Source organism: Aphanomyces astaci (genome assembly GCF_000520075.1).
Source record: "Aphanomyces astaci strain APO3 unplaced genomic scaffold supercont1.7, whole genome shotgun sequence".
NCBI classification, from domain to species: Eukaryota; Oomycota; class Saprolegniomycetes; order Saprolegniales; family Verrucalvaceae; genus Aphanomyces; species Aphanomyces astaci.
Genome location: NW_009798270.1, coordinates 988,453 through 1,011,976, shown reverse-complemented (window position 1 = coordinate 1,011,976; position 23,524 = coordinate 988,453). Strand labels below are relative to the sequence as shown.

Sequence of the window (23,524 nt, the reverse complement as noted above, 5' to 3'; positions counted from 1 at the left end):
ACTGCACATTAGGAGTGTTGATTGGTTGATACTCTTCGTCAAACGAACATGATTGGCTAGTCGATGTTGGAGAGTGGAAACTCTACTAACTTACTTCGAAGTACTACGGGTAGTACTAGTATGTATTAATAGCAGTACGTACAAAATATTACAGGTTAGTTATACTACCTGTAATAATTAATGAACGCGTTTTTATCAATCATTATTGAACGCGTCGACACGAACATGGGCACGACTCCAAAGAGCCAAGAAGAGCTCATGACCAAGGTGCAGGACAGAGCAGCAACCAACCAACGTGAAGGTGCATATCCATGACTGAAGCATCACGGACTTGTAGGAGCGATCCTACATCTTTGAAGCACGCGTGGAAGACGCCCAGCAATGCAAAGAGCTCGGAGCGGCAGCCCACAAGGCGGACGAGCGGAATCGCGCCATCCAGTTCTACGAACGCGCGTTGTACCACGTGGACTTTGATGAAGGCACGTGGGCGTTTGAGGTAGCGTCCGCCCTACCCCCAATTGCATGGCTCCACTATATTCACGACCTAGCTTCTGGACAACCACCGCGACGCCGTCAACGAAGTGCGCCTTCCAGGTACACTTACACCGTGTCATGAGATCACTCTGTCTCATGTCACACATGCAGTGTACTTGAATTTGGCGGCATGCCACCTCGCCCTCGACGACGGCGACATGCAAAAGGTGTTGGAAAACTGCGACCTGGCGCTCCAAATTGACAAGGACAACGTCAAGGCGTTGTACCGCAAAGGTCAAGCGTATTTGAACACGAACGACCTCGACGCAGCCATCGTCGTGCTGAAGAAAGCGGCAGCTCTGAACCCTACCGACAAGGCCATTCGACAGGTACCTGACGACCCCGACCAGCAACAGCTTCCCGCAACCACCCCCCAAACTTAGGCTTGGACGACATGCAAAGAGAGGCTGGAACTGGCCAAAATCGAGGAAAAGAAGCGCTGGGGAGGACGGTTGCTCGACGAGAGCAGCTCCAAGAACTCCCCCCCGCAGGTCGTCCCTGATGAAAACGTGCCGACGACTCAAACCACGTCGCTGGCGTGGGTGTTGGCAGGACTTGTGCCGCTTTTGGCGGTGGTGGTGGCTTATGTTTTGTGGGGACTATAAGCCCCTCAAAGTACCCCGTGATGATGTCAACCAAACTGCAGTAGAATACACACCAAATTGAATGAAAAAATAGAGTCCATTATGGAAGGAATATAGCCGAGAGGTGCTGCGGCTGCGGCTGCTGGTCAAACTAGTATTCAAACACCTTGACTTTGATCAAGTGCTTGTCTTCGCACTCGCGGGTGTTGCGCCTATGCCAGAAATACCATCATATATATTATTACTACCGCCATGATCATAGCGACACCACACATGTACTAGTATTCATATATATCGTAAACCCAAACCAGCTCGTGGTTACACTTGCTTATCTCAACATCAGACAGTATGACGCACCAGTACGTGTAATACCCACTGGCTTTCACCCGTGTGCATCGGATGAACCCGTTTTCCCATCGATCGGGGTCTCCGTACTTGTTCTTGTAGTCGTTAATGTCTCGCCATCCCGTTTGCTGGATGCGAAACGCTAGGTTTGGCCGTGTTGGCAACAAGAATGGCTTTATATATGACGTGGCAGTACGTACCTTCTTCGACTTCGGGCGACCATTCCTTGGGGCGGTACATCTTGGTCGGCTCAGGGTACTTGCCGTCGTCGATTTCGTTGTTCTCGTCGTTCACCGAGCACCCTTCCGACAGCTTGTACCGACTCGAGTCAGTCACGTGCTTGCTGGACGACGAAGTCGACGATCCATGACGAGAGGGGGTTATCGCGCTGCGGCCCACTGACCCGTGCGACGACGACGACGATGCCGTGGAAGTCGAAGCGCGACGGACGCCGACGGCAGAAATGCTCAGGCCTTCCATGCTACTACTGTGTACTGTATGTCAACGGCAGAAGTAGTGTGCCTCGTCAATGGGGAATGCGCTGCTCGCAGCGAGCCCGAGACGTTTCTTTTTTCACATGTCTATAAATATCAACGTCTAACTATAATCTCCGTGTACAATGCGCTACATAGTGGTTTCGTGTCGGCTATTCTTGGCTGTCGGTGGCAAAAACTACACCCTCTGCTTGATCATCGTTGGGACTAGGAGGGCTCGACGTGCGGCTGGCAGGTGTCGAGCGTTCTCTCAACAGCAGCGTACCCCACCGCCGTCGACACTGATCGTTTGTGCGGCCTCTCAGATGCTGGCTGATCCGACTCCACGACCGAGAGCCGTGCACGCCGACCCAGTGCCTCAGCACCGCGTCTTCTTGTGGAGAAAACGACGACGTGACTAGGTCCGGGTGCAGCGAATCGTTGAACCGCTCGCGGCATTGCGAGCTGGTGCGCTGGGCCACAAAGTCCTTGATCAGGTTCCAGTCAACATGTGCAAACGAAGTGTCCCCGTGCAGTAACTGTTGTTTCTGGTGTACGCCTAAGGATAAGAGCAGCCGCCGGTCGTCTTGGAGGGAGAAATTCCCCGTTTTCACCAATGGACACGTGGATTGCCGCCACCGCGTGCCACATTGATTAGGCGTAAACCCATCGAGGGATTCGGCCACCAACTGCCACACGTTGGCCTCCCCGCCATACACCTCGACGGCGGCTTTGAGCGCCACGTCGTCGTCGTCCGTCCACTTCTTGGCATGCTGCGGGCTCTGAAGGTGCCGCTGGAAGCGTAGCATGTATGCGACGGCTGGTCGCGTAGAAAAGGATTGACTCATCGTGCGTGCGATGTCTGGCCATGACGTGGACGACTCATGGAGAGCGCGCAGCGCCGAGTCTTCTTCTGCAGTCCAAGGATTCATGATTTCCAGCGCCTGAACGAGGTCCATAGTCCACTGCAGGAAACACGCGTGGCCCGAACGTCCTTGGAGCTTGGCCACAAGCGGCATGCGATCCCAGCGAATGCCATTACGCCAAATGGGCATGTCCACGGCTTGGCGCAGAGCCGCTACTTCCTTGGGTAACCACCGGCGCTGCGTGGGAAAGTTAAAGTCCTGGAACTTGGCGCGCACGACGCGGACGAATAACGAGTCGGGATTGTGCCATGAAAAAGGCGCTTCTCTCGGAGATTGAAAGTACCCCCGGTCTCTCTTCTTGGTGTTTCCTGGGCACGGAGCTCGTGGTTTCGACGAACATTCGATGACCGCGGCCAAGTGCTCCTGGATGGCTGCATGATGCTCCGCCCGCATTGCTTCCTTAATACAACTCATTCGCCTCGTGATCGTGCACTCCTGCGCCTCCATCTTCTTGACCAAGGCTGTCAAGCCGGCCACATACGCTCGGTTCGCGTCCAGTGCCGCCTCCACGGCGTCCATGTTGAAATCAATTGGAGCAATTCGGATTCGGCGACTGTGATTGGTGAAATCAACGTCGAGCTGTGATTGGTTGATAGAAATAGTAGTACTACTACTTCCTCCGTTCCGCAAAACTGGAGACATATAATTCTCGGAACGATATCTCAGGCCAATAATCCCAAAATCGAACTAAATTTCGACCACAGATAGCCAATCAAAAGACGATTCTGAAGCTATTTTCAGATTTTTTTATTGTTTCTTGTCGCTTCGCAAGCACCTGGCAGGACCCTGTGCTGAGGTCAGGAAATTTTCAAACATACGCCACACAGTCATTTTTCGTTCAATCGCGCTCAAATCAAGCGCAAACGACTCCACAAGCTACATGTAACCGATGCGTTGAACTTCCGCCGTAAGCTCATCGGTGGAATAGCGGCAGACTACAGATCGTTCAACATGGACAGCAACATCCTCATACAATCATGCAAGGTTGAAAGGGCTTCAGATCACCACCTTGCACGCCGGTGACATTCGTACTTGTTGGCAATCTTGACTTCAAGAGGAGTTTCAAGCTCCAAGTTATTGTTGATATTGCTACCGAGGCGTAAAACACACCGATACCAGTTCAAAGGATGCAATTAATCCCGACATTTTCATGTTTAACCTTCAGGACGAGTCTACGAGTGTGGTGTGTTGGCGGGAATACAGATGGGACTCAAAGCCTTGTCAAATGTTTGGATGTATTGGTGCATGCGATGTGGAGGGTGCGGAATGTGCCGCATGGCGCTGGTCCATTGCACGTCGCTCCATCGACGCGAATAGCAGTACGCAGCTAGCACTAGCAATCGGTCTGTTTTGCTACATGACATTCCGTCGCCACTGGCAGCAGAGCATGCTTCGATCGTCTGCAATTCGTGCCACTTTCGCTTCAACTCGGTGGCTGTGCGGTGGGCAGTCCGTTCGGCGATAGCGGGCCAGTTCTCGCCCAGTTCCTGCACGAGTTGCCGCAGCGCTTGATGGGTATCGGCATTCCACCGCCGAAAGTCCCACGTGCCACCTGCATTGCAGTCCCGTTGGTACCGAATCAGACATTCCGCAGGAAACCGAGCGATGGATGGCGTCGAGACGATGGACGCGATGCCGCGCCAGCCCAACGACCGCGTCTCCGCGAGAATGCGCAGTTGATCGTCCTCGGCGGGGGACCACGGATGGCGCGCGCACTTCAAGCGCACCCACCGCCGCTTCTTCGTTTCAACACACGACACGACGGTGTTGCACATGGACTCCCATTCGTCGTTTGTAGGTTCGCGGTGATGATGGGGCCATGCGACAAAGGCGCTGGTGAGAAATGATTGCTCGTTTGAAGTCCACGTCGATGCGATTGATTGGGATGGCTGGAGGGGAAGCAGGAGACCGCGAAGCTGACGCACTGCGCGTACGTGCTCGTTGGCGCCTGGCGTAGCCACTCCGTCGACCAACTTTCCGCCGACTTGGGTGACGCAGGGAGTCTGAAAGTACCCGCGCTTGAAATCGACGGTGGTGCGGACATGTTTCGTCCTGGGAGATAAGTCGTCGCATGCAGCAGACGAGATGTTGCCGCTAGGGCACAACTTTAGCTTCAACTGGGACGCACGATCTGCATCGAGTTTGATCTGGCTACGATATCTCTTTCTCCTCAAGAAGTGCATGCGGCCTAGCAAACGATCCTCAGCCTCTTCCAAAGACTGTATCATCCTCCGAAGCGCCTTGACATACGCCTCATTCGCCGCCATCGCATGCAGGATGCCATCGTCCTGCATTTTGAATACACTGTACCAGTATCGAGTAGTATTCGGATACTGCTGTCAATCCGGATACTAACAATGAATAAAAAATCATTTTTACCGTAACGTTAAACCAAATGGAAACCGAATAATAAATACTAAGTTTTCACGTTAATCTGATCTAAAACGTAATGTGTTTCGGACACGGTACAAACGACTCGGCCGTGATTTGGTTGATGCAGTTGCGACGCATGTCCAAAAGCTCCAATTTCGGCGCCAACCGGCTAAAACAGTCGGCCGTGAATGCAGTAAACATGGCGCGGCACCCGTCGTTCCGTATGCCGTTCGATTTGACGTCCACTAACCGCAAGGTTCCGAACAATCCCTTCAAGTATGCATGGGCAATGGCCTTTCCCCCGAGGTCGCCCAACATGTTGCCCGACAAGATCAACGTCTGGAGCTCAGGCACGCCACCGTGGCCCATGGCGTCGAAGAGCGTGCGTAGAGCCGTCGCGTCAAGACTGTTGGCCCTCAGATCCAGCAGAGTCAGCTGCGACCCCCCGCCCCGGCTAAACGACATGGCCAACGATTCCATCCCTCGGTACTTGATCGCATTCCATCCGAGGTTCAATTCCTTGAGGCGGGGACACGCCCCAGTAAGTAGCGACTTGCCAAACTCGACACACCCACGTTCACCGATCTTGTCCCCTTGGCACTGCTCCACGTGTCGAAAGCGCTTGAGGTTGACCGTAAATAAGGTTTTGTGGCGGGTGGCTTTCTCGTGTGGTATTGTAGTCGTCGTATGGGGGGCATCATGCGTCGGTTCAGGACTTGGCGTAACGTGTGCATCGGCCAAGCGCAACACTAGCGTCGTGGCCGTTTCCATCTGTTCCGGGTGCTTGATGCGACTGGGCGAATGGATGGCTGGAAGCGTGCCAATCTTTCGTCCCATGTCCTCGGCCAAGTGAATACTATCTGCCAAGGCCATGCGCTTGGCCTTTTCCTTGGCTGTAAACGCAGCCAAAGTTTCGACAAATTGCGACTCCTGAGCACTCATCCACGGTGGTTCCACGTGAAAGCTCTTTGCTCGCACGTCTGTGAGTCGTTCCAACCGCAGCTCGGCCAAGATGGTCATTTTTTTGTCTAATTTTTCTTCCTTCACGTTGCAAGCGGCGACCTTGCGAGCCATGAGTTTGGCCTTCTTGCGGTTGGCTTTGTCTTGTTGGCGAGTCATTTTAGCTCGTTTGCGGTCCAGTTTCTTATCACGATAAGCCGCCACGAGGAGTTCTTGGGATGCTTTCTTTTGGGCCACGAACGCTGCTTCAGCCGTCGCATATGCCACATCCTCTTTCCATTTCAAAGTTGTGTTTGTTCGGCTTGCAAAGCGAGAATCCCTCGTTCCCACGACTGCGCGAAAGCCCGCCTTGAGCTTTTCTTGAACCTGCTGCACAAAGTCCACCTCATCTTCTGACGAGCTGGAATCGCTTAACGACGACAACGACGACGCTTCTTCGGACGAACTGCTCATGTCGGACGAAGACGAAGAGGGTTGTTGGCTACCATTAGACAACGGCACAGGGAGCCCATTGCTTGCATTCAACGTCGACGTTGTCAAGTCGCTGAACGACGAAGAGCTCTCGGCATCGCTGTCAACAGACAGACGCCTCATTCTGGGATTGTTGTGCCCATTCAATCGATCCGGTGGCCCCATGTGAAACCGTGCCAGTTACAAGTACAAGTATTAAATATACTAGTAATACTAGTAGCAGTTACTTGTACTGCAGGACTCTAAAGTAAGAAAGGCCAAATCGACATGTGACGTGCATTGACATGATTCATTTCATGAAGTGATCAACGTGGTGAGGGCTCCTGGACACTGTAGATTGTACGTGGACGAAGTATTTATATGCAATTACACGACTAAAGTTATCACAACTATTTGGACTGGATCGACGAGCTTCCCTCCACGGTGGTGGGGGTGAGGATTTCGGTGTGGCAAGTTTCCCGAGGCGTTTCGATGTCAATAACGGTGACGTCGGTGGCGTCGACAAACGATGTTGGCTTGCTAATGGACGACATTCCCAACGGCGCTCGCCATTGACGCAGCACACCCATGCTCGCCAGGGCCAGCACGGCCATCAACACGCATGCCGTGATCATGGTAGCTCGGACCACAGTGCAAGTGTTGCGAAGGCACACCGAGTTGAGTTGGCTGCGACGAGCACACGCAAGGGTTGCCGTGCGGGAGCTGCCCCAGTACATCGTGGGCACGAAGACAAGCACGAAACACAAAATTTCACACGCGTAGTTGAACTTGACCACACACTTGACCTGGCGATGATGCAACAAGAGCCACACTGGCGTTAGCACAGCAACGGTGAGGGCCGACGCCATCAACGGCAAATCTTCTCGGCCGAGGTCATAACGAGCCGCGGCGATGGGTTCGCACGGACGGTGTTGATTCAACCAGATGTAGCCTGCAAGGAAAGCTGCGATCATGGCTGGGATTGCGCGCAGCGATAGGAGTGTAGTCTTCGAGTTTAGAAAGGCAAACATCGTCGTCACGTTGTGTTGGATTTGCTTTGATTGCAATGTGGCCAATTGCAATGTGAAGACACTGAAGTCAAGATGTGGGGCACGGATTGGAGAAGGAGGGTATAATTATCGCGTACCTTCCCAAACATAGAACGCTTGCAAAGCATGATGGCGGCTGTCGTTTTGAGGCAAGAGGTTACATTTCATATAAATATATAACGTTATAAGTGATTTGAGCCAATTCCTGATGGAAATAGCAGCCGTGTCCAGCGGCAAGCATTTGACCGTGCATACCTTGGCTAACGTTATAGATACTTCGCACTATGTTTTGTGCATTTGCAATCTGGCGCCCATGCTAACTAACGTTACCATTCATGAGACTTTTACGCATGGAGACATGCCCCGAAGTAGTTTACTATGTATTATTAGTACTACGTAGTAGTTGGTCCTGAAGTAGTAATAGTACTACAGTATTATTATTAATAATAACAGTAAAATAGTTATTCGAAGAGGTATTAATGTTAATAGTACTACTATTATTAATAGTAATAATAATGTAATAAAGTACCCTAGTACTACTAACTTACTAAACTTACTAACTATTAACAGTTAGTATTACGACTATTAATAGTATTTATTACTAGTACTCCGGAGTACTACGACGAAAGTACTAATTTGTTAGTAGTACTATCGCGAAACTGACCAATCAACGCCGTCGTCGGCTGTGGTTGGTCCGAACCCAAAACAGTGAACCCATTGCCACCAACCTCGATGGACCGAAAGATCAAGTTCCATGTGGAGAAGTTCCTCCGTGAGAATGCAGATGCCGGCTTGATCATCACAGAATCGACGGTCGTGCAATATCTCGTGTCGACGTACCCAGAGTATTCACGAAAACCTGCGGTATGCCTGTCAACCAAGTCCCGGAATGACAATACCATGTAGGGCCCATTGCGCAAAATCGTCAGCAAGTTTCTGCCAAAGCCGAAAACGGATGGGTATACATACATATTCCCCACGCGCCCACATGCAGTCATATGACGACGCTCATCGTGGCATGTGTAGGAAGCGTCCCCGTTCAGATTCGTCCGACGAGGACGAGAAGCAGGCGCAAGCCTTGGAAAGCACGGCACCGCCACCGTCGAACCTCCTCAACAACATCATCCGAAAGAGCTATGCAGCTGCGGCTCCAGCTGAGACCAAAGCAGACAAGGCCGACAAGGCCAGCGATGCCGTCGACGAGAAACCCAAAAAGGTGAAGCGCGTGCGAGCCGAGGCCCCGCCGCCGCCGCCCACGTCCGACTTTGTCGTGACGCGACCCACCACACGGTAGATTCGCGAGCGATCACTTTCATATGCCTCAGTCGAATGGTTCCTGTAGGTACACAGACTTTGGGGGCATCAACTCGATCCTGAAGGAAGTCCAGGAACTCATCGAGTACCCGCTGACGCATCCAGAGATCTACACGCATCTGGGCGTCGAGCCCCCACGCGGCATCCTCCTGCATGGTCCCCCGGGGACGGGGAAGACCATGTTGGCCAACGCGATAGCCGGCGAATCCGGCGCATGCTTCCTCAAGGTATGCTATGCCGTTTATAGTCGGTTGTCATTTGTTGTGTTTGGCAGGTCAGCGCGCCCGAGATTGTGTCGGGCATGTCGGGCGAATCGGAGCAAAAGGTGCGCGAGCTATTTGAACAAGCGATCGCGAACGCCCCATCCATCATTTTCATTGACGAAATCGACGCCATCACCCCCAAGCGCGAGAATTCGTCGCGCGGTATGGAGAAGCGCATCGTCGCGCAGCTCTTGACGTCCACGGACACGCTGAATCTGGAAAACACGGGCGGCAAACCGGTGCTGATCATCGGCGCCACGAACCGGCCCAACGATCTGGACCCAGCATTGCGTCGGGCGGGCCGATTCGACCGCGAAATCTGCCTCGGCATTCCCGATGAACCATCTCGAGAGCGCATCCTTCGGGTTTGTTTGTATTGATTGTATGAGCTTTTCGACACTTTGATCTTGCGTCCGTGGACCCAAAATATAGACATGTGTGTGCAGAGTTGCCAAATCTGTAATAATGGAAATTTGGGAAACTTGAAGACAATCGACAATATATATATATATATATATCCCTTATTTGGTAGGTCCTGGCGTCCAAAATGCGGCTGTCGGGAGACATGGATTTCAAGGACCTGGCGCGGCGCACCCCCGGCTTTGTCGGGGCCGACCTCGTGAGCTTGACCAAGGAAGCCGCCGTGTTGGCTGTGAACCGCATCTTTTCGACGCTGCTCACGACGACCCCCGTGCCCCCCCACGGACCCGCGGAGGACGTCGACGACGACCCTCGTCGCACCGTCAACGACGAGATCCGAAGCGTGGCCCCGTTCACCGCCGAACAACTGGAACCCCTCCGCGTGGACATGATGGATTTCCTCAACGCGCTGCCCAAGGTGCAGCCCAGTTCCAAGCGCGAAGGGTTTGCGACGATCCCGGATGTGTCGTGGAGCGACGTGGGGGCGCTCGTGCAGGTTAGTGCTCGTTGATTTAATCGTTTATATCGTTCGTCATGTACGACCGTGGCGAGTAGGTGCGCGCCGAGCTCGTGCTGTCGATTTTGCATCCGCTCCAACACCCCGAACGGTTTGCGGCGCTGGGATTGAAGATGCCTGCTGGTGTGTTGCTGTACGGTCCGCCTGGGTGCGGGAAGACGCTGCTGGCCAAAGCGATCGCCAACGAAAGTGGCGCCAACTTCATCTCCATCAAAGGCCCGGAACTGCTCGACAAGTACGTCGGCGAGTCCGAGCGCGCCGTGCGCCAAGTGTTTGAACGCGCGCGCGCAAGTTCCCCGTGCATCGTCTTCTTTGACGAACTTGACGCGCTCTGTCCCCGTCGAGGTGCGTTTTTCAACCGTATTTGTCCAAGTCTCTAGGACTTTTTGACTTTGACGTTTTTACTGATGCAGACCCTATTTTGTGTTTATTTATTTATCTGGGTATGTATTGTTCAAGTTATTGTGGTATGTTTATGGTTTATTCTAAACTGGAGCGATATGGAGAATATTGAATCGACACAACCAAATATAACGTTACACAAGAGTCATCGGCAGAAGTAGGGTTTAGCCAATCAGATTGCAGGAAACCATCATTAACGTCGAATTAGTGTGTGAATTCAATTCGTGTGATACCAATCACCACCGGACACCTTTTTACATACAAAATATATCAGTACAAAGCAGATATCGATCGATAGATTTGGCGAATCAGCACAAAAGTCAGCCAAATTTTGAGTAAATCGACAATATGTTTATTGTTTGGCATTGTGTACCTTTTTTTCTTGTGGGAGGTTGTTTCATTGAAACGAGTCTGGTATATTAAAATGGCAAACCTCGTGCTTCCGCTTGTATATATATATATATATATATATATTTGGACATAAAAGTGCTCATGTTGTAATTAATTTAGGTATGAGCGACGGCGGCAACGGCGTGAGTGAGCGTGTGGTGAACCAGCTCCTCACGGAAATGGACGGTTTGGACGCACGCAAGAATGTCGTGGTGATCGCCGCGACCAACCGCCCGGACATCATCGACCCCGCCATGCTTCGTCCAGGACGTTTGGACAAGTTGCTGTATGTGCCGCTGCCCACGGCCAGCGATCGGTTCCATGTATGCCTTGATCTCGGAATCTATCATTGTCACCCCACAACACACTATTAGATTCTGAAAACGCTGGCTGCGAAATGTTCGCTGGACCCGACGCTTGACTTGGAAAAAGTGGCGTACGACAGTCGCTGCGACAGCTTTAGCGGCGCCGACTTGAGTGCCCTCGTCCGGGAGGCGGGTGTATCTGTCCTCCGCGAGTCGGCGGAGCACACCACGGAGCTGATCATCCTCGCCAAGCACTTCGAGCAGGCATTCCAGACCGTGTTCCCGTCCGTGTCCAAGGCCGATCAAAAGATCTTTGAGAAAATGAAGCAGAACCTACGCAAGTCCCGCAAGACGTTGACCGCCCAAGACGGCGATGCTAAAGATGCAGACACACCATCACCACCTGTAGTAAAAGACAACGATGTGTCGATAGCCAAGTAACCATTGTACTACGAAGTACTAGTAGTATTCAATGTCATCGTCGATCGTTGGTGTCGTTGGTCGTCGGTTCGAGGGATCGAATGTGCATTTTCAGCCAATTGAAGTGGATCGTCAAATCATTTTAGCCAATCCAAGTCGATTGTGGGCCTATTATAGCCAATCAAATACCCATGTGTCAAAGAAATCGTGTTTCAGCCAATCCGTTGGCTTTATTCTCCGACTATTGAATTCGTCACCCCTCCCAGTCGCAACTGGTGGTGAGAGAGTCAACTCGCGAATTGCACGACGATGGCCGACCATGACTCGACGACCGCGACGGACTTGGTGTCCTATGTGAATGCTATCCTGAAGGAAACCTCAACGGATGCTACGTCCCTCTCTGTCAAAGATGCTGCTGCCCTTGTGGTCTCCAAGGCCGCGACGGTCCTCGCCGTGGAGGGTCACAACACTGACGTAGAAGGGCTGTTCAAACTGCTCGTAAAGGCCACGGGCACCACGCACGCCGATGCGTTGGTCAAGGTCGTCACCGCCAACCACACCAATGCCATCTTGAAGCTCCGCATGTAGGCAATAATCCTCCACCTTCTCATTGACATGATGCTTGACGGATCCCGACTAGCCTCGCGGATCTGTTCAACGCCACGCCGGCTGCGAACGCTGCGTTGCGCTTCCAAGTCTTGCTCGCGACCATCCAATATGCTGGCGCGACCCAAAACCTCTCGCTTGTCCGCAGGTAACTAGCCCGGGCATATATCCATCCCCAGATCCTCAACATGCAAGTGTAGCTACGTTGACAACATTGATGCGTTGGTCGTGGGGGTGTCGGCAGACAACTTGAAGACGCTCTACTTGACCATCGCAGATCTCTTGGAGAAGAACGAAAAGGATGTTCATGCCGCCCTACGTTTCCTGGAAAAGTACTTGACCTTGGTGGAGGCAGCAGACGCCGCCAAGGCCAAGGCCGTAGCCGTGCGCGCCGCGGTGTTGGTGATCAAATCGCCCATCGACAGCTTTGTGGCCCATGTGGATTTGATTCACTTGCCTGCCGTGCAAGCGCTTAAGGGCGTGGACAAGGTACAACTAGCTGCTCCGTCAGAAATGTTGACTTGCTTGTCTAGGTGTTTGATCTGTTGGATATCTTCTCTTCCAAGACCCTCACCGAGTACTTGGCGTTTGAAAAGTCGTCGGCGTCCGTCCTGAAAGAGCACGGCATCGACGCCGAGGCCGCCGCCGCCAACATGCGCCTCCTGACGCTATGTGCGTACCCCACGGGCCACGACGACATTTCGTTTGACGACATCATCGCCAAACTGCAAGTTGCAGAAACGGACGTGGAAACGTGGGTCGTACGAGCCATCACGGCCAACTTGATCCAGGCCAAAATCAACCAACTCGGGCGCAGCGTGGTCATTTCGCGCAGCTTGCAGCGGGGGTTCGCCCTGTCCGACTGGACACACCTGCACGCGACGCTCTTGCGGTACAAGACCAACGTCGGCGCCCTCCTCGACATGATTCGCCAAGCCCAAACGGCAACGCACAAAAAATAATATGCTTAGACACACCCAAATAAATATACATTATGTTTGGTGCTGTTTTCGAGTTCTTCAGAGGTGATGGTGGTGGTTGTGCAAGGTACTGTACAGTTGGAATCTGGGTTTTTAAGTGTGGTGTCCACGTACTTTAACAACTTTGCCCAGGTTGTTGTCACATTGCCCTTCCAAGCAATCAACACTGTGTACTGTATGTCGTCGACTTCACAAGTACACAAAGTAACGGTACACTTTGCATGACAGCGTCAACGGGATAGGGTTAAGTAGTAGGGTAGATGATACAGTACGACCTGTTTTGTAAGAAAACACGGTCTAGGTTTGGAGATATATTGTGGATGATCGATTATTAGTGTTAGAAGGTGTCGACAAGGTATGTGGGTTAAACTGTAAACTTCACGGGAGTTTCGTCGTGAGTATTTATAGCATGCCCTGGAGTAGGCGTGGCTTGAGGGCATGACCAAGCAGCGCGCCACGCCAACTCGGGGCAAGAAGCATGCGTCGGGGGATGATGACTCCCCGCCGTCCCTGCCGACAACCGCCGCATCCTCCTCCCCGTCATCGGCAGTCCTCGCTTACCAGCGCGCCCAAGACGGCGAGCACATCGTCACCCTCGTCGTGGACTTCCTCTTGCACGCCGTGGACGCAACCATCGACGAAACTCTCAAAGCCAACAACACGGTATTTCATAGAGATAAGTGTCATTTTTATGCAGTGTATCTCACATGTTACTGTATTGGTATTAGTTTGAATATACGTCGCTCAAGCTAGTGAATGGCCTGATCTACATGATGAGCATGGTCACGATCGACTTGAGTACCAAGTTTAAAGACAACCCGGCGACGTATGAGGCAGGGGACACTCCCGCCCCTTGCCCCCCCGACATTTGGTCCAAACAGTGCATCAAAGCCAAGAAAAAGCCCAAGTCGCATCTGTTGAGGGGGCACTCCCACAACAATCCGTACGGCTTGGGGTCGTTAGATGAAGACGGCGAGGGGAGTGAATACCGGTCGGCGTATCAAGGATCTCCAAGTAGCAAACAAATGCGTGGGCGCAGTATGGAGAAGTCGTCACAGCAATTGGGCTCCATCGTGCTAGACACGGAAGTCACCATGTCGATCCGGGACCTCGCGTTTCGAACAGTGAGCCCTAGCGACATGCCGCTGTCCCCGGACGACCTCCAGCGCCGACAACACATCGAGCAGCTCCTGGAAGAGCGCGTGCGAGATGAGAAACTTCGGATGCAGGCAGACGCCAAGCGGAGTCGTACAGTCGTGCGGCTTGTTATCGAACCCGTGGATTCAGACACAAAATCCATGAGGAAAGGGATCGTGGGCGATGGGGGGGGGGCGTCCCCCGATATGGGAGCATCGCCAGTTCGGGACGGTGTGTTAGACGGACTGGACAATGAAAGGGGTGCGTCTGAAGTCATTCTGGTCGAGGGGGCCGACATGATCGTGGGGGAAGACAGCCATTTGGTGTCAAGGAGGTCCAAGCGCGATATGTTCAAGCACATCCCCCAAGCCGTGTTTGAGCCGACGGTTGTCCTGCCGCCAACCAGCGCCCGCATCGATGTTGCTGTCGCGTCGGCTCGGCCAACCAACAATTCCCGCAGCTCGTCGAGGTGGTCAAATCGCACAAAGACGCCGAAGACACCTGGGGGATCGAAAACCGCTCGATCCCGAGCATATTTCACGGTGCGCTAGGCTAGATCACTGTCAATGATGTACTCACGTGGTAGGTCGTATAGGCGCTGTTGGCGACTGACGAACCGTTCTATATTGGAAACGGGGATCTAGAAGGAGGTCCGTGCTTCGGTGACGACTCAAGTCCCGCCAAGGGCGTGGTCATCACGCAGGGGCTCGTGGTCAAGTCTGGTGAGTCTTTTTGGGAAGGACGTCAACAACACAACCCCAACGGCGGTGTACACACATTTCCTCGGGTATGATAAAGCTTGATTCGAATGAGTTTTCGCTCTGTCGCCGTGTCAATCGATCCAACTACGTCGATCCACCAATGCTTACGATGTGCATGCGGTAGTCTGTGTCCGAGCCCGCCTTTGACGCAACACAACACACTCCGTCCCGCGTCCAACCCCATCGCCGGTCATCCGTTCAGAAAAAGTTGCCCCCTGCAAACTCGTCCATCGTTCCCGAAGAATCGTCCATTGACGACCCCGCGACGACGTTACCTCCGGCCCAGTGGCCACCTCAAGTCCTTTCCGTCGACCACCATATCGATCACCACAGAGTTCGTACAATCAAATGCCCTGCGTTTCAGAACTAACCTCCTGAAACATTCATCGTCTTGTTAGCACACATCATCCTCCAAGTCGGTGAGTTTGCGGATACGAACCCCCGCGTGCCGCAAACGACGGTCTCGAAAGGTCATCGACGACATCGTATTGGACCCCCACGACCAGCCACACATGCCACCCATGGCGGAGGACAGTCCGGATGTCAAGAACCACATATCCTCCATGTCGTCGTCCTATTCTCAGCCGTCCGTATCACAGCGCCGCCCCAGCACCAACTCGGTATGATTCAATATACAGTGGTCGCACCCCCATTCATAATATGCTTTGCTGTTCCAGGCAACCACAGTCACCCCGCAGAAACTCGTGCGATCCCCCATCAAACACATTCAGCTGCCGCGCGTCGGCGCAAGGACGCCTCTGGGCGGCGGCGGGCAAATAGTATATCACTCGGCGGCGTCTGTGCTCACATTGCCCTTCCTCAAGCAGCAGCCCGCCTTGTCGTAATGACCAACTCGATGTAAAGAAATACGACCTGGTAGTAGTACTGCCTACATACTCGTAGGAACTATGGATCGGTAGACCCCCCACAGGACGTTTCGACGAATTCATTTTCTTCAAGCCGTTTGCTATGTACTACTACTTACTACTGCTATACTACAGTACTACTTAACTGATCGTCTAAATGTTGTGGGGGTGGGTTACGTGGTCATTTCTTGCGCGTGCTTGGCGCAGAATCCATTACGCTGCGCCCACTTCTTGCACTGGGCAAACTCACACCGCTTGCCGCCGCCGTGGCCCCGGCAGTAGCCCCCGCTTTGGCAGCTCTTTGTGCACCCGTCAAACTTGCAGCGAACGCCGCCACCGTGCTGCTTGCACAGCCCTCTGGACTGCGCTGTCTTGGGGCATCCGTCCATGCGACACGGCTTCCCACCGCCGTGGGCTATGCACAGGTGGCCGGTTTGAGCGCTCTTCATGCAGCCGTCGACTTTGCACCGACGGCCACCGCCGTGCACCTTGCACATGCCTTTGGTCCGGGCAATGTTGCTGCAGCCAGGGGACATGCAGAACTTGGCGTATTGAGTGTTGTCGACGCCAGCAGGTTCCTGCTGGTACGGATCGACTCCTCGGGAGGACGCTGGTGCGGCCGCGGCCGCAGACGGGGCGGCGTTGTGGCTGGTTTGGCCGACAGCATAGCCGTACCCGTAGACCGGTGGGGCGGGGGCTTGGGGCTGTTGGTACATCGTGTGTGTGGCGTAGTTGGACTGCTGTTGCTGACCCGGTTGGGAGGCTTGGTGACTTTGTTGCTGTAAGAGCTGGTGATTGTGCTGCTGGTGCTGGTGTTGTTGTTGCTGGTGGTGCAGATGTTGGAGGTGCTGCTGCTGCTGCTGCTGCTGATGGTGGTGGGGAGCGGCGTAATTGTTGTACATGTAATGGTGGTTCGAGTTGGCTGCCATCATATGGGGTGGTGGTAGGGTACTGTTTCGACCGTACGTCAAGTCTGGATTGCCGCCGTAGAGGTTGGTTGTGGCCGCCTGTTGATGCGCATTATGTTGCTGCTGGTGGTGGTGGTGGTGCTGCTGCTGGTGATGCTGAAACACTTGCTGCTGGTCGTACGACGCTCCAATGTCTCGTCGAACGTGCCCATGTTGCGGTTGTTGCTGCATATTCAAAGACGATGGCAGACCCGTGGCGTCCAAGTGTTGATTCGGGTGGTGATAGCCGTACTGACTGGGTCCCCCTCCAGCTGCTGTATGCTGCTGTGGCGCTCGAGTGGCTGCACCACCGTACGAAGCTGACGAAGTGGCTTGCACCTGGCTGACTGCAGCGTTTCGTGTGTACTGCGTCGCAGGACCAGCATTGTTTGGTGGATGCGACGAATTGGACACCGACGCGGCGGGCGGCGCAGGCGACGGGTCGTCGAGCAGGTTGTCCAGGTTGTCGTCCACCGCCACGACGTGCTCGTCCTCATCACCGCCGTCCTCCTCGTATTTGGCAACGGCCCCCTCGATCGTGTCTAAACAGTTGGCGAGGTTCTGGAACCGAAAGCTGTCCTGGGATGTCATGGGTTTGTGGATGGCAGAGTTCGAGCACGAGTTCAAGATGCCCTGGATCACGTCGAAGCTCTTCTTTCGATCCATGGTCTGACCAGGCGTATGGATGAACGATCGAAACATGTTTTGCCCGCTCAGCTGCTTGAGCTCGTCCTCCGTGTAGTCGGAGCCCAAATTGCGCAACAGTTCGTTGGCGTCGGCGCGGCTGATGGCACCGCCTCCCTGCTGCGTTTCCAGCAGCCCCAACAACGCACTCACGCTCGCTTTCTTCTGCATCGTCGAAAAACTTCCCGAGCTCAACAGCCGCTTCAGTTTCTCGGCGCTGTCCCTGGCGTTAAACCTCGAGTACGACGGCGCTGCCGCCGCGTTCGAATGACCCTCGGGCTTCATGGCGCTGTTCGTTTGGCCTGACCCTGATGTTGCGGCGTTGTACCCGCTAAGTTGAAGCATCGTCTCCAAGCTCTGGCCTCGGTTCAGTTCGTTCGTCAAGTTGGCATCGTTGCCGGAGACTAGCGAGCGAAGGGTCATCCACGACTGCTTCCTTTCCATGGGGAAGCTGGACGTATCCACACAGTCCATCATGTCTCGAAGGAGCTGTGCATTCACAGCAGGGGCATCTTGGTGGTGATTCTGTTGCATGCCGTCAGTGCTACTTCTACGCGTCGTCGTCGTCGTCGTCGATGCAGCTGCGACAAGTACGTTGGATGAACGAAAAGGCGACTGGGATATTTTTGTGGCCACATTGGAGGAATCTCCAAAGGTCCCATTTCATTGGTCAATAAAAGGAACATCTCAATGTTTCATTGGTGCAATTTGAAATTGGGCGGTTTTTTATTATTAATTTCACTGGATAGTCATAGCAAACCCATGGGCCGCCATATTATTTTTATATTTTGGACCTTCTCCATCTCCTACCTTTAGTAGCATCGGTTGCGACCACGTTTTGTTACGATTTCATACATGTCCCATAATACTGGTCAAGTAAAGTGGAATGGGCTGTTGCGGTGTCGACACCAACGTGATGGAAGGCACAAGCGCGCTCGCTGACCCTGCACATGTGCCTTCATGCCACGAGCCATAAGATGGCATTGATGAACGCCAGCGATAGTTGACGCGAATCCGCTTCGAGTTGACTTGTAGAGTAGGCGACCAGGATGTCGCATCGGATAGTAACGCATAGGACTTCGATGTGGTTGGTGATGCCACTTCAACGCCTGCTAGTGGTAACGACTGTATCTTGCGACATTCACATACTAGTACTTGAAAGCATTCCTGTCCACACGCTCCTCTCGGTAGAGCCGAAACAAAGTCCCTCTGCTGTATGTTCCCGAGGGGGCAAGCCTAACGTTACTACAGTATGTACTAGTCCCCAGTCAGTAGTACTATTAATTCGTACCCAGTAGTAAGACTATTATAGTTAGTAGTACTAGGAAATGCTAACGTCAAGTTTTGACAACCTCCTCTCTCAGTAGCGTATGAGGAATAATTAATTCCCTGAGAATAATTAATTCCCTGAGAGCAAAACAGTGTCACTATTGTTTCCGTAATCCCTTCAAAAGAATGGAACTACTGTATTGGAGATTCGGTATGAATTTCAGGACCCCATTCAATCAAATCTACCAGCCGAGCGAATCGAGCACCAATCTCTCCCATTGGTTGAAATTACTGTCGCTGATTGGCTACAATCCATTTTCGAGTTTCTACTGGAAAGGGTAAAGTGGATAATGGCCAATCAGATGTCTCGGCTCGATTTGTGCTCGATTGAACGAACCATGCAAAATTGGGAAATTTGAAGAAAATCGACAATACTGTACACAGTTTACAGAACGCTTCAAACTCAATTGCCACTGGTTTTTTATTCTATTTTTGAAATGGCGTGTGGTCTTTAAAACACGTTTCAAACACGTTGTGAACATGTGTAGAGGCGTCGTGGGGGAACAGCGACTACGGCATTCTCAAGAGTGTTGGGGATGATGACATGGAGGTCGCGCTTACCGACGTGGCGTGGATGGCATTTTGCTTTACGCATTTCTTGACCCACCAGTCGCACCCGTGAAGCACCATCGACAGTTGCGGGTCTTTGCATAACGCTTGGGCCTTCTCGAAGCATTCCGACTCGCGCGCCGACCGTACTTCGCTAAGATAAGAACGAGTAGTGTGGAAGGAAGCGTGTATTGTGATTGATTTACACACCTGCACGCAAGCACCGCGGGTTGAGTGAGATCCATGTTGCGCACAGTGTACTATGCGATCAATGAACACCACAGACGAGTGAGATACAGATCAATCAGTACGTCGTAAGCGTGGATAAGCTCGTGCACGACGACTTCTTTCACGTCTTCTGTCGTGTTCAACCTGTTCGCACATAGAACAATCGCCTAGGAAAAAGTATCTGCTTCAGCTGTCCCAGATCGCGACAACACGAGATGTGATGGACGAGCGAGGGTGGACGTACTGGGGGCGACGCAAAGAAGGCACGGGCTTTGCCTTCGACACCTACGTGTGTACAACGAACAGTAAGTCATGGATGGTTGTACAAACACTATTTACAAACCTTCAGACTTGCAATCAAGGCAGATGAACTCCAAGTGGGTCGGGTCGTCATTGCTGCTGCTCGTCGACGCCTTCTTCTTCTTCAGAAACTACATGGCATGAATTGCGCATGATCAACATGTGTGATGCGTCCATATACCCCACTGTATTGATAGCTTCCACGAGCTGCTTTGGACGCGGCTCCTTCAATGCTTGCTGCAGCGCGGCATCGCATTTCGGGATGTCCATTGTGGTGGGGGTTCTTGACTCTTGACAAGGTGATTCCCGTATCCGGATTATTCGCTTGATCCGAATAATCGTCCATTGTGATTGAATTTTGATGAAGAAGCGAAGGTTGCTGGCATTGCCCAAGAGCCCGGACGCGTCACAAGATACACATGTCCAGCTACCTCCAGAGCAACAAGAAGCCAAGCAGTCGCACGAAGATCCAGCATCGTCGCATGTGCCAACTGTGTCTGCAATCGACGACGGCGCAGTGGAAGTTGTTGACCCAACACCGCCAACAACAACACATAGCATGCTTCGCCACCTCTACGAGAAAGGATCAGGCGAAGACTGGCTCCAGCTTGCGTGGATGCGTGTTCGAGTGACATCTAGCGATGAGTATGAAGTGCAGCTGCCAGAGGTATCCTGTCGCTTAGACGAACTCGTCCGACTTCCTCAAGACCCGCCAAACTGTGCCTCATACGAATCAACCCACGACATGCATCCATCCAGCGCAAACGACGCCCATTCCACCAGCGCACAAAACGTCGAAGGTAGCGACGAGATATACCGAGATGCCTTCCAACGCATACGGAACTGGCTGCTGGGAAAGTCCATGGGAGGCGGGGACCCATGGCCCGCAGCCGCGCCATCCCTGCAGGAGTGCGACTGGGCCATCCTCCTTGACTTATTTAGCTCCGCTGACGTGCCCATATCTAAATTGGCGACTCTTCTTGCGCAATTGACTCCATGCATTGGTCTTTTAGAGCAACTTTGGCAACGTGGAGACTTGGTCGTCGCCCTCTTGCAGCACCACCTCGAACAGCACCACGATGTTGACGCGCTGTTGACGTCGTGGATGGATTGCGATTGGATTTTGAAGGTCCCTGCCAAGGACTTCCGCGCAAGTGTGCGCCACATGAAGCTGAGGGGCCACCTTGGCGAAGCGGTCGGGTCTCGGCTGGAGACGGACATGATCCGGGTGTTTCACTTGCAAAGGGGAGTGCATGCGAAGAGACAGTGAGAACGATGAGGCTGCTCCAAGTCTAATACTATATAAATATATATTTGTACCGCCGTAGTTACACTGGTCTTCCTTCAATCGAATGACTCCAACACCGTCAACCAGCAGTGGAAATACGGATGTGCACTAAGTTTAGTGTACCCCACAGCGGGCATTTGGGCAGTCAGTCAACCAAGAAAGGCAACTGAATGGCCATGTTGTTCTTTAATCCCGAATACCGCATAACATTTCCCACAGTGAAATTTCACCGGCGGCAGCAATGTCATCAACATGTTCCACCCGTTCAACGCGGTGGACATCATTTCCGGCGTGTAGTTAGCAGCGAAGAGAGACATCGAACTGGGGCGCATCGGCGTGCTCCATGGCACGAAGACATAGGCGATACAAGGTTGCGGGCGACCGGGTGAATGAAACGCAAAGTGGTGGCAGGCCACAAAGTGCGGCGCCAGGGGGGTCAGGTTAAACTGGCCACGTGCATGACCAAGGCCGTCCTTGTGGCGACGACGACGCTTTGCTCGGTCTATGGACTGGAGCATCGGATTTACGCTTGGGGCGATGGCAACGTCGTCCACAGTCGACACCCCTTGTATATATGTAACATTCGGAGTAACGTTATGAAAACTACTTTGTACTGCGCTCACTAACGTTACACAGACACTACGAAGTTGACCTAGCATCAGGAGTTTATCATGTTAGGGAGACGACGGGACGGCAAAGGAGGGTGGATGATACAACGGCTGCTCTTGATGAAACCGGTGTTGCGACGACGGGCACTCACCACCATGGTCGCTTCGGAGGGGGTCCGTCCGGAATGGTCTCGTACTGGCGGTGGATGTCGAATTTGGACGACTTGGACTCATTGTCACTGGGCGGGGTGTCGGTGCCACAGAGGAGGAAGAGGAGCGCGTACAGCACGAAATTCTCGACCAAGTGCTTGGTCATGAGCCACAGCCACCACGCCATGGAGTCGTTGGACGAACGAGTACGCATGGAGATCAAACGCAACACATGAAACTAGAATGGAATTGGGGAATGATGTAGATGGAGCGTCGATTGTACCATCAAAAGGTGCCAGCCCAAAACACAACCACGTCGTCACAATGTCCCTCAACTCATCACTGTCGACGTGGGTACAGCGCCCGCAAACGTCGCGACCGCACCAACCTCGTGACTATTTCCTTGTTATGGAACTGCGTGACTTGAGCAATTTTAAGCACTTGGGGGAATATTGAGGACATTTGGTTGGCACGTTGTGCAGTAATCACTAAAATTGATTATTGTTCAAATGTCATGAAATATAAAAGTAATATTGATAAGGGGGCCAGCATGGTACACCTCGAATCCTGCACTGCATTTCAAACGATACCACGACAAGGGCGATTCCTTCACTTGTTGCTGCTGTGCGTGAACGTAAACATCCTGTTAACCCCACAATTCCCCCTCCTGGACAAAGTTATCTCCACCCCAATTGCCCCCCGGACCATACCCCATTTGACCAACTAGCGTCAACTACCCGCAGAAGTGAATTAACAGCACCGGCAAGTAGTTAACTGCAAATAAGTAGACCCCCAGGAGTACCGTGTGTTGGTTGTGCGTTCTACCACGTTGTGCACAGTATGTAGTACTACAGTAGTATGTAGTTTTAGACGGCATCGTTGCCATAACTGTACTTTCCTCGTAGAGTACCTGGCGGGGCTAGGCTGCAATGATAGGTCGGCTAAGGAGGTGCAGAGGGCTGCCTTGGGCTTGTTGCGTCAGCATTATCGAGGCATGTGTACTTACCAGTAAATAATAATGGTGCCAATTCTCCCTCACACATGAAGTTTCTTATTCCTGTGGTCACTCGACAGTCCTGTTGCTGGCGGAGGGACTACCGGTGTACTGTACATGGAGGAATTGCAATCTAAAAAGAATATTATTGAATAATTTAAATAAAATAAATTATTATTTGTGCTACGTAGTAATTCAGTCCTTGAGTATTGTGCTTTGGAGTGAAATTTCGTGTTGTGGCGTGGTTTCTCGTTGGAACTTAAATCGATTTGATTGGCTACTTCAGATGAGCTCAAAAATACTAACCAATCAAAACCTTCTCAATGAAATTCAACCAATCAGATCGATAGTGGATCGGTTTGGTTGGCGCGA

General features: G+C 52.6%; 13 protein-coding genes across 16 annotated transcripts; 4 read left to right on the top strand and 9 right to left on the bottom strand.

Annotated features, from left to right (window-relative positions):
- The first annotated feature begins 213 nt into the window (after positions 1 to 213).
- H257_04271 (hypothetical protein) lies at positions 214 to 1,268 on the top strand. The gene is made up of 5 exons (XM_009828696.1): positions 214 to 267; positions 338 to 496; positions 549 to 594; positions 646 to 863; positions 918 to 1,268. Exons 1-5 carry the CDS (start codon positions 226 to 228, stop codon positions 1,137 to 1,139), a joined length of 687 nt encoding a protein of 228 aa, XP_009826998.1. The 5' UTR covers positions 214 to 225; the 3' UTR covers positions 1,140 to 1,268.
- On the bottom strand, positions 842 to 2,041 carry H257_04270 (hypothetical protein). Its single transcript, XM_009828695.1, has 3 exons — positions 1,664 to 2,041; positions 1,476 to 1,605; positions 842 to 1,330 (listed from the first exon to the last, which is right to left on the bottom strand). Exons 1-3 carry the CDS (start codon positions 1,941 to 1,943, stop codon positions 1,270 to 1,272), a joined length of 471 nt encoding a protein of 156 aa, XP_009826997.1. The 5' UTR covers positions 1,944 to 2,041; the 3' UTR covers positions 842 to 1,269.
- Positions 2,038 to 3,566, bottom strand: H257_04269 (hypothetical protein). The gene has a single exon (XM_009828694.1). It carries the CDS (start codon positions 3,502 to 3,504, stop codon positions 2,110 to 2,112), a length of 1,395 nt encoding a protein of 464 aa, XP_009826996.1. The 5' UTR covers positions 3,505 to 3,566; the 3' UTR covers positions 2,038 to 2,109.
- A 409-nt stretch (positions 3,567 to 3,975) lies between these two features.
- On the bottom strand, positions 3,976 to 5,160 carry H257_04268 (hypothetical protein). Its single transcript, XM_009828693.1, has one exon. It carries the CDS (start codon positions 5,154 to 5,156, stop codon positions 4,035 to 4,037), a length of 1,122 nt encoding a protein of 373 aa, XP_009826995.1. The 5' UTR covers positions 5,157 to 5,160; the 3' UTR covers positions 3,976 to 4,034.
- Positions 5,161 to 5,266: 106 nt separating this feature from the next.
- On the bottom strand, positions 5,267 to 6,821 carry H257_04267 (hypothetical protein). Its single transcript, XM_009828692.1, has one exon. It carries the CDS (start codon positions 6,787 to 6,789, stop codon positions 5,302 to 5,304), a length of 1,488 nt encoding a protein of 495 aa, XP_009826994.1. The 5' UTR covers positions 6,790 to 6,821; the 3' UTR covers positions 5,267 to 5,301.
- Positions 6,822 to 7,003: 182 nt separating this feature from the next.
- H257_04266 (hypothetical protein) lies at positions 7,004 to 7,768 on the bottom strand. Its single transcript, XM_009828691.1, has one exon. It carries the CDS (start codon positions 7,674 to 7,676, stop codon positions 7,056 to 7,058), a length of 621 nt encoding a protein of 206 aa, XP_009826993.1. The 5' UTR covers positions 7,677 to 7,768; the 3' UTR covers positions 7,004 to 7,055.
- Positions 7,769 to 8,415: 647 nt separating this feature from the next.
- On the top strand, positions 8,416 to 11,796 carry H257_04265 (hypothetical protein). The gene is made up of 9 exons (XM_009828690.1): positions 8,416 to 8,558; positions 8,601 to 8,653; positions 8,721 to 8,984; positions 9,037 to 9,235; positions 9,283 to 9,636; positions 9,804 to 10,187; positions 10,247 to 10,553; positions 11,121 to 11,323; positions 11,375 to 11,796. The coding sequence occupies exons 1-9, from the start codon at positions 8,427 to 8,429 to the stop codon at positions 11,744 to 11,746; spliced, it is 2,268 nt and encodes a 755-aa protein (XP_009826992.1). The 5' UTR covers positions 8,416 to 8,426; the 3' UTR covers positions 11,747 to 11,796.
- Positions 11,797 to 11,992: 196 nt separating this feature from the next.
- Positions 11,993 to 13,336, top strand: H257_04264 (hypothetical protein). Its single transcript, XM_009828689.1, has 4 exons — positions 11,993 to 12,309; positions 12,366 to 12,479; positions 12,532 to 12,820; positions 12,865 to 13,336. The coding sequence occupies exons 1-4, from the start codon at positions 12,035 to 12,037 to the stop codon at positions 13,291 to 13,293; spliced, it is 1,107 nt and encodes a 368-aa protein (XP_009826991.1). The 5' UTR covers positions 11,993 to 12,034; the 3' UTR covers positions 13,294 to 13,336.
- Positions 13,337 to 13,723: 387 nt separating this feature from the next.
- Positions 13,724 to 16,896, top strand: H257_04263 (hypothetical protein). Its single transcript, XM_009828688.1, has 6 exons — positions 13,724 to 13,974; positions 14,040 to 14,990; positions 15,044 to 15,235; positions 15,334 to 15,543; positions 15,608 to 15,829; positions 15,887 to 16,896. Exons 1-6 carry the CDS (start codon positions 13,750 to 13,752, stop codon positions 16,052 to 16,054), a joined length of 1,968 nt encoding a protein of 655 aa, XP_009826990.1. The 5' UTR covers positions 13,724 to 13,749; the 3' UTR covers positions 16,055 to 16,896.
- H257_04262 (hypothetical protein) lies at positions 16,140 to 18,312 on the bottom strand. Its single transcript, XM_009828687.1, has one exon. It carries the CDS (start codon positions 18,238 to 18,240, stop codon positions 16,249 to 16,251), a length of 1,992 nt encoding a protein of 663 aa, XP_009826989.1. The 5' UTR covers positions 18,241 to 18,312; the 3' UTR covers positions 16,140 to 16,248.
- A 1,116-nt stretch (positions 18,313 to 19,428) lies between these two features.
- Positions 19,429 to 20,414, bottom strand: H257_04261 (hypothetical protein). 4 transcript variants are annotated; one of them, XM_009828683.1, is made up of 7 exons: positions 20,299 to 20,414; positions 20,156 to 20,243; positions 20,057 to 20,097; positions 19,896 to 19,979; positions 19,795 to 19,844; positions 19,597 to 19,738; positions 19,429 to 19,545 (listed from the first exon to the last, which is right to left on the bottom strand). In XM_009828683.1, the coding sequence occupies exons 1-7, from the start codon at positions 20,380 to 20,382 to the stop codon at positions 19,462 to 19,464; spliced, it is 573 nt and encodes a 190-aa protein (XP_009826985.1). In that variant the 5' UTR covers positions 20,383 to 20,414; the 3' UTR covers positions 19,429 to 19,461. The 4 variants fall into 4 exon arrangements, with proteins under 4 accessions (XP_009826985.1, XP_009826987.1, XP_009826988.1 ...); XM_009828685.1 differs by having other exon boundaries at positions 19,597 to 19,844; XM_009828686.1 differs by having other exon boundaries at positions 19,429 to 19,738.
- A 53-nt stretch (positions 20,415 to 20,467) lies between these two features.
- On the bottom strand, positions 20,468 to 21,437 carry H257_04260 (hypothetical protein). The gene has a single exon (XM_009828682.1). It carries the CDS (start codon positions 21,331 to 21,333, stop codon positions 20,815 to 20,817), a length of 519 nt encoding a protein of 172 aa, XP_009826984.1. The 5' UTR covers positions 21,334 to 21,437; the 3' UTR covers positions 20,468 to 20,814.
- A 719-nt stretch (positions 21,438 to 22,156) lies between these two features.
- H257_04259 (hypothetical protein) lies at positions 22,157 to 22,345 on the bottom strand (the record flags this gene model as incomplete). Its single annotated transcript, XM_009828681.1, has 1 exon — positions 22,157 to 22,345. One exon carries the CDS (start codon positions 22,343 to 22,345, stop codon positions 22,157 to 22,159), a length of 189 nt encoding a protein of 62 aa, XP_009826983.1.
- Positions 22,346 to 23,524: the final 1,179 nt, after the last annotated feature.

Bases quoted from the DNA above. Each gene is read 5' to 3' on its own strand.
- H257_04267 (XM_009828692.1), bottom strand. From the start codon at position 6,789: ATGAGGCGTCTGTCTGTTGACAGCGATGCCGAGAGCTCTTCGTCGTTC.
- H257_04260 (XM_009828682.1), bottom strand. From the start codon at position 21,333: ATGTCCGTCTCCAGCCGAGACCCGACCGCTTCGCCAAGGTGGCCCCTC.
- H257_04264 (XM_009828689.1), top strand. From the start codon at position 12,035: ATGGCCGACCATGACTCGACGACCGCGACGGACTTGGTGTCCTATGTG. The intron at 12,310-12,365 runs GTAGGCAATAAT...GATCCCGACTAG, and splicing joins GCCATCTTGAAGCTCCGCAT to CCTCGCGGATCTGTTCAACG. The intron at 12,480-12,531 runs GTAACTAGCCCG...ATGCAAGTGTAG, and splicing joins AACCTCTCGCTTGTCCGCAG to CTACGTTGACAACATTGATG.
- H257_04265 (XM_009828690.1), top strand. From the start codon at position 8,427: ATGGACCGAAAGATCAAGTTCCATGTGGAGAAGTTCCTCCGTGAGAAT. The intron at 8,985-9,036 runs GTAGATTCGCGA...TGGTTCCTGTAG, and splicing joins GTGACGCGACCCACCACACG to GTACACAGACTTTGGGGGCA. The intron at 10,554-11,120 runs GTGCGTTTTTCA...TAATTAATTTAG, and splicing joins CGCGCTCTGTCCCCGTCGAG to GTATGAGCGACGGCGGCAAC.
- H257_04266 (XM_009828691.1), bottom strand. From the start codon at position 7,676: ATGTTTGCCTTTCTAAACTCGAAGACTACACTCCTATCGCTGCGCGCA.
- H257_04263 (XM_009828688.1), top strand. From the start codon at position 13,750: ATGACCAAGCAGCGCGCCACGCCAACTCGGGGCAAGAAGCATGCGTCG. The intron at 13,975-14,039 runs GTATTTCATAGA...TATTGGTATTAG, and splicing joins CTCTCAAAGCCAACAACACG to TTTGAATATACGTCGCTCAA. The intron at 15,236-15,333 runs GTATGATAAAGC...TGCATGCGGTAG, and splicing joins GTGTACACACATTTCCTCGG to TCTGTGTCCGAGCCCGCCTT.
- H257_04268 (XM_009828693.1), bottom strand. From the start codon at position 5,156: ATGCAGGACGATGGCATCCTGCATGCGATGGCGGCGAATGAGGCGTAT.
- H257_04262 (XM_009828687.1), bottom strand. From the start codon at position 18,240: ATGCAACAGAATCACCACCAAGATGCCCCTGCTGTGAATGCACAGCTC.
- H257_04271 (XM_009828696.1), top strand. From the start codon at position 226: ATGGGCACGACTCCAAAGAGCCAAGAAGAGCTCATGACCAAG. The intron at 595-645 runs GTACACTTACAC...TCACACATGCAG, and splicing joins CAACGAAGTGCGCCTTCCAG to TGTACTTGAATTTGGCGGCA. The intron at 864-917 runs GTACCTGACGAC...CCCCAAACTTAG, and splicing joins CCGACAAGGCCATTCGACAG to GCTTGGACGACATGCAAAGA.
- H257_04269 (XM_009828694.1), bottom strand. From the start codon at position 3,504: ATGTCTCCAGTTTTGCGGAACGGAGGAAGTAGTAGTACTACTATTTCT.
- H257_04261 (XM_009828683.1), bottom strand. From the start codon at position 20,382: ATGGACATCCCGAAATGCGATGCCGCGCTGCAGCAAGCATTGAAGGAG. The intron at 20,244-20,298 runs GTGGGGTATATG...CATGCCATGTAG, and splicing joins TCGTGGAAGCTATCAATACA to TTTCTGAAGAAGAAGAAGGC. The intron at 19,739-19,794 runs GTGTGTAAATCA...TTCTTATCTTAG, and splicing joins CCCGCGGTGCTTGCGTGCAG to CGAAGTACGGTCGGCGCGCG.
- H257_04270 (XM_009828695.1), bottom strand. From the start codon at position 1,943: ATGGAAGGCCTGAGCATTTCTGCCGTCGGCGTCCGTCGCGCTTCGACT. The intron at 1,606-1,663 runs GTACGTACTGCC...GGCCAAACCTAG, and splicing joins GTCGCCCGAAGTCGAAGAAG to CGTTTCGCATCCAGCAAACG. The intron at 1,331-1,475 runs GTGCGTCATACT...TTTCTGGCATAG, and splicing joins AGTGGGTATTACACGTACTG to GCGCAACACCCGCGAGTGCG.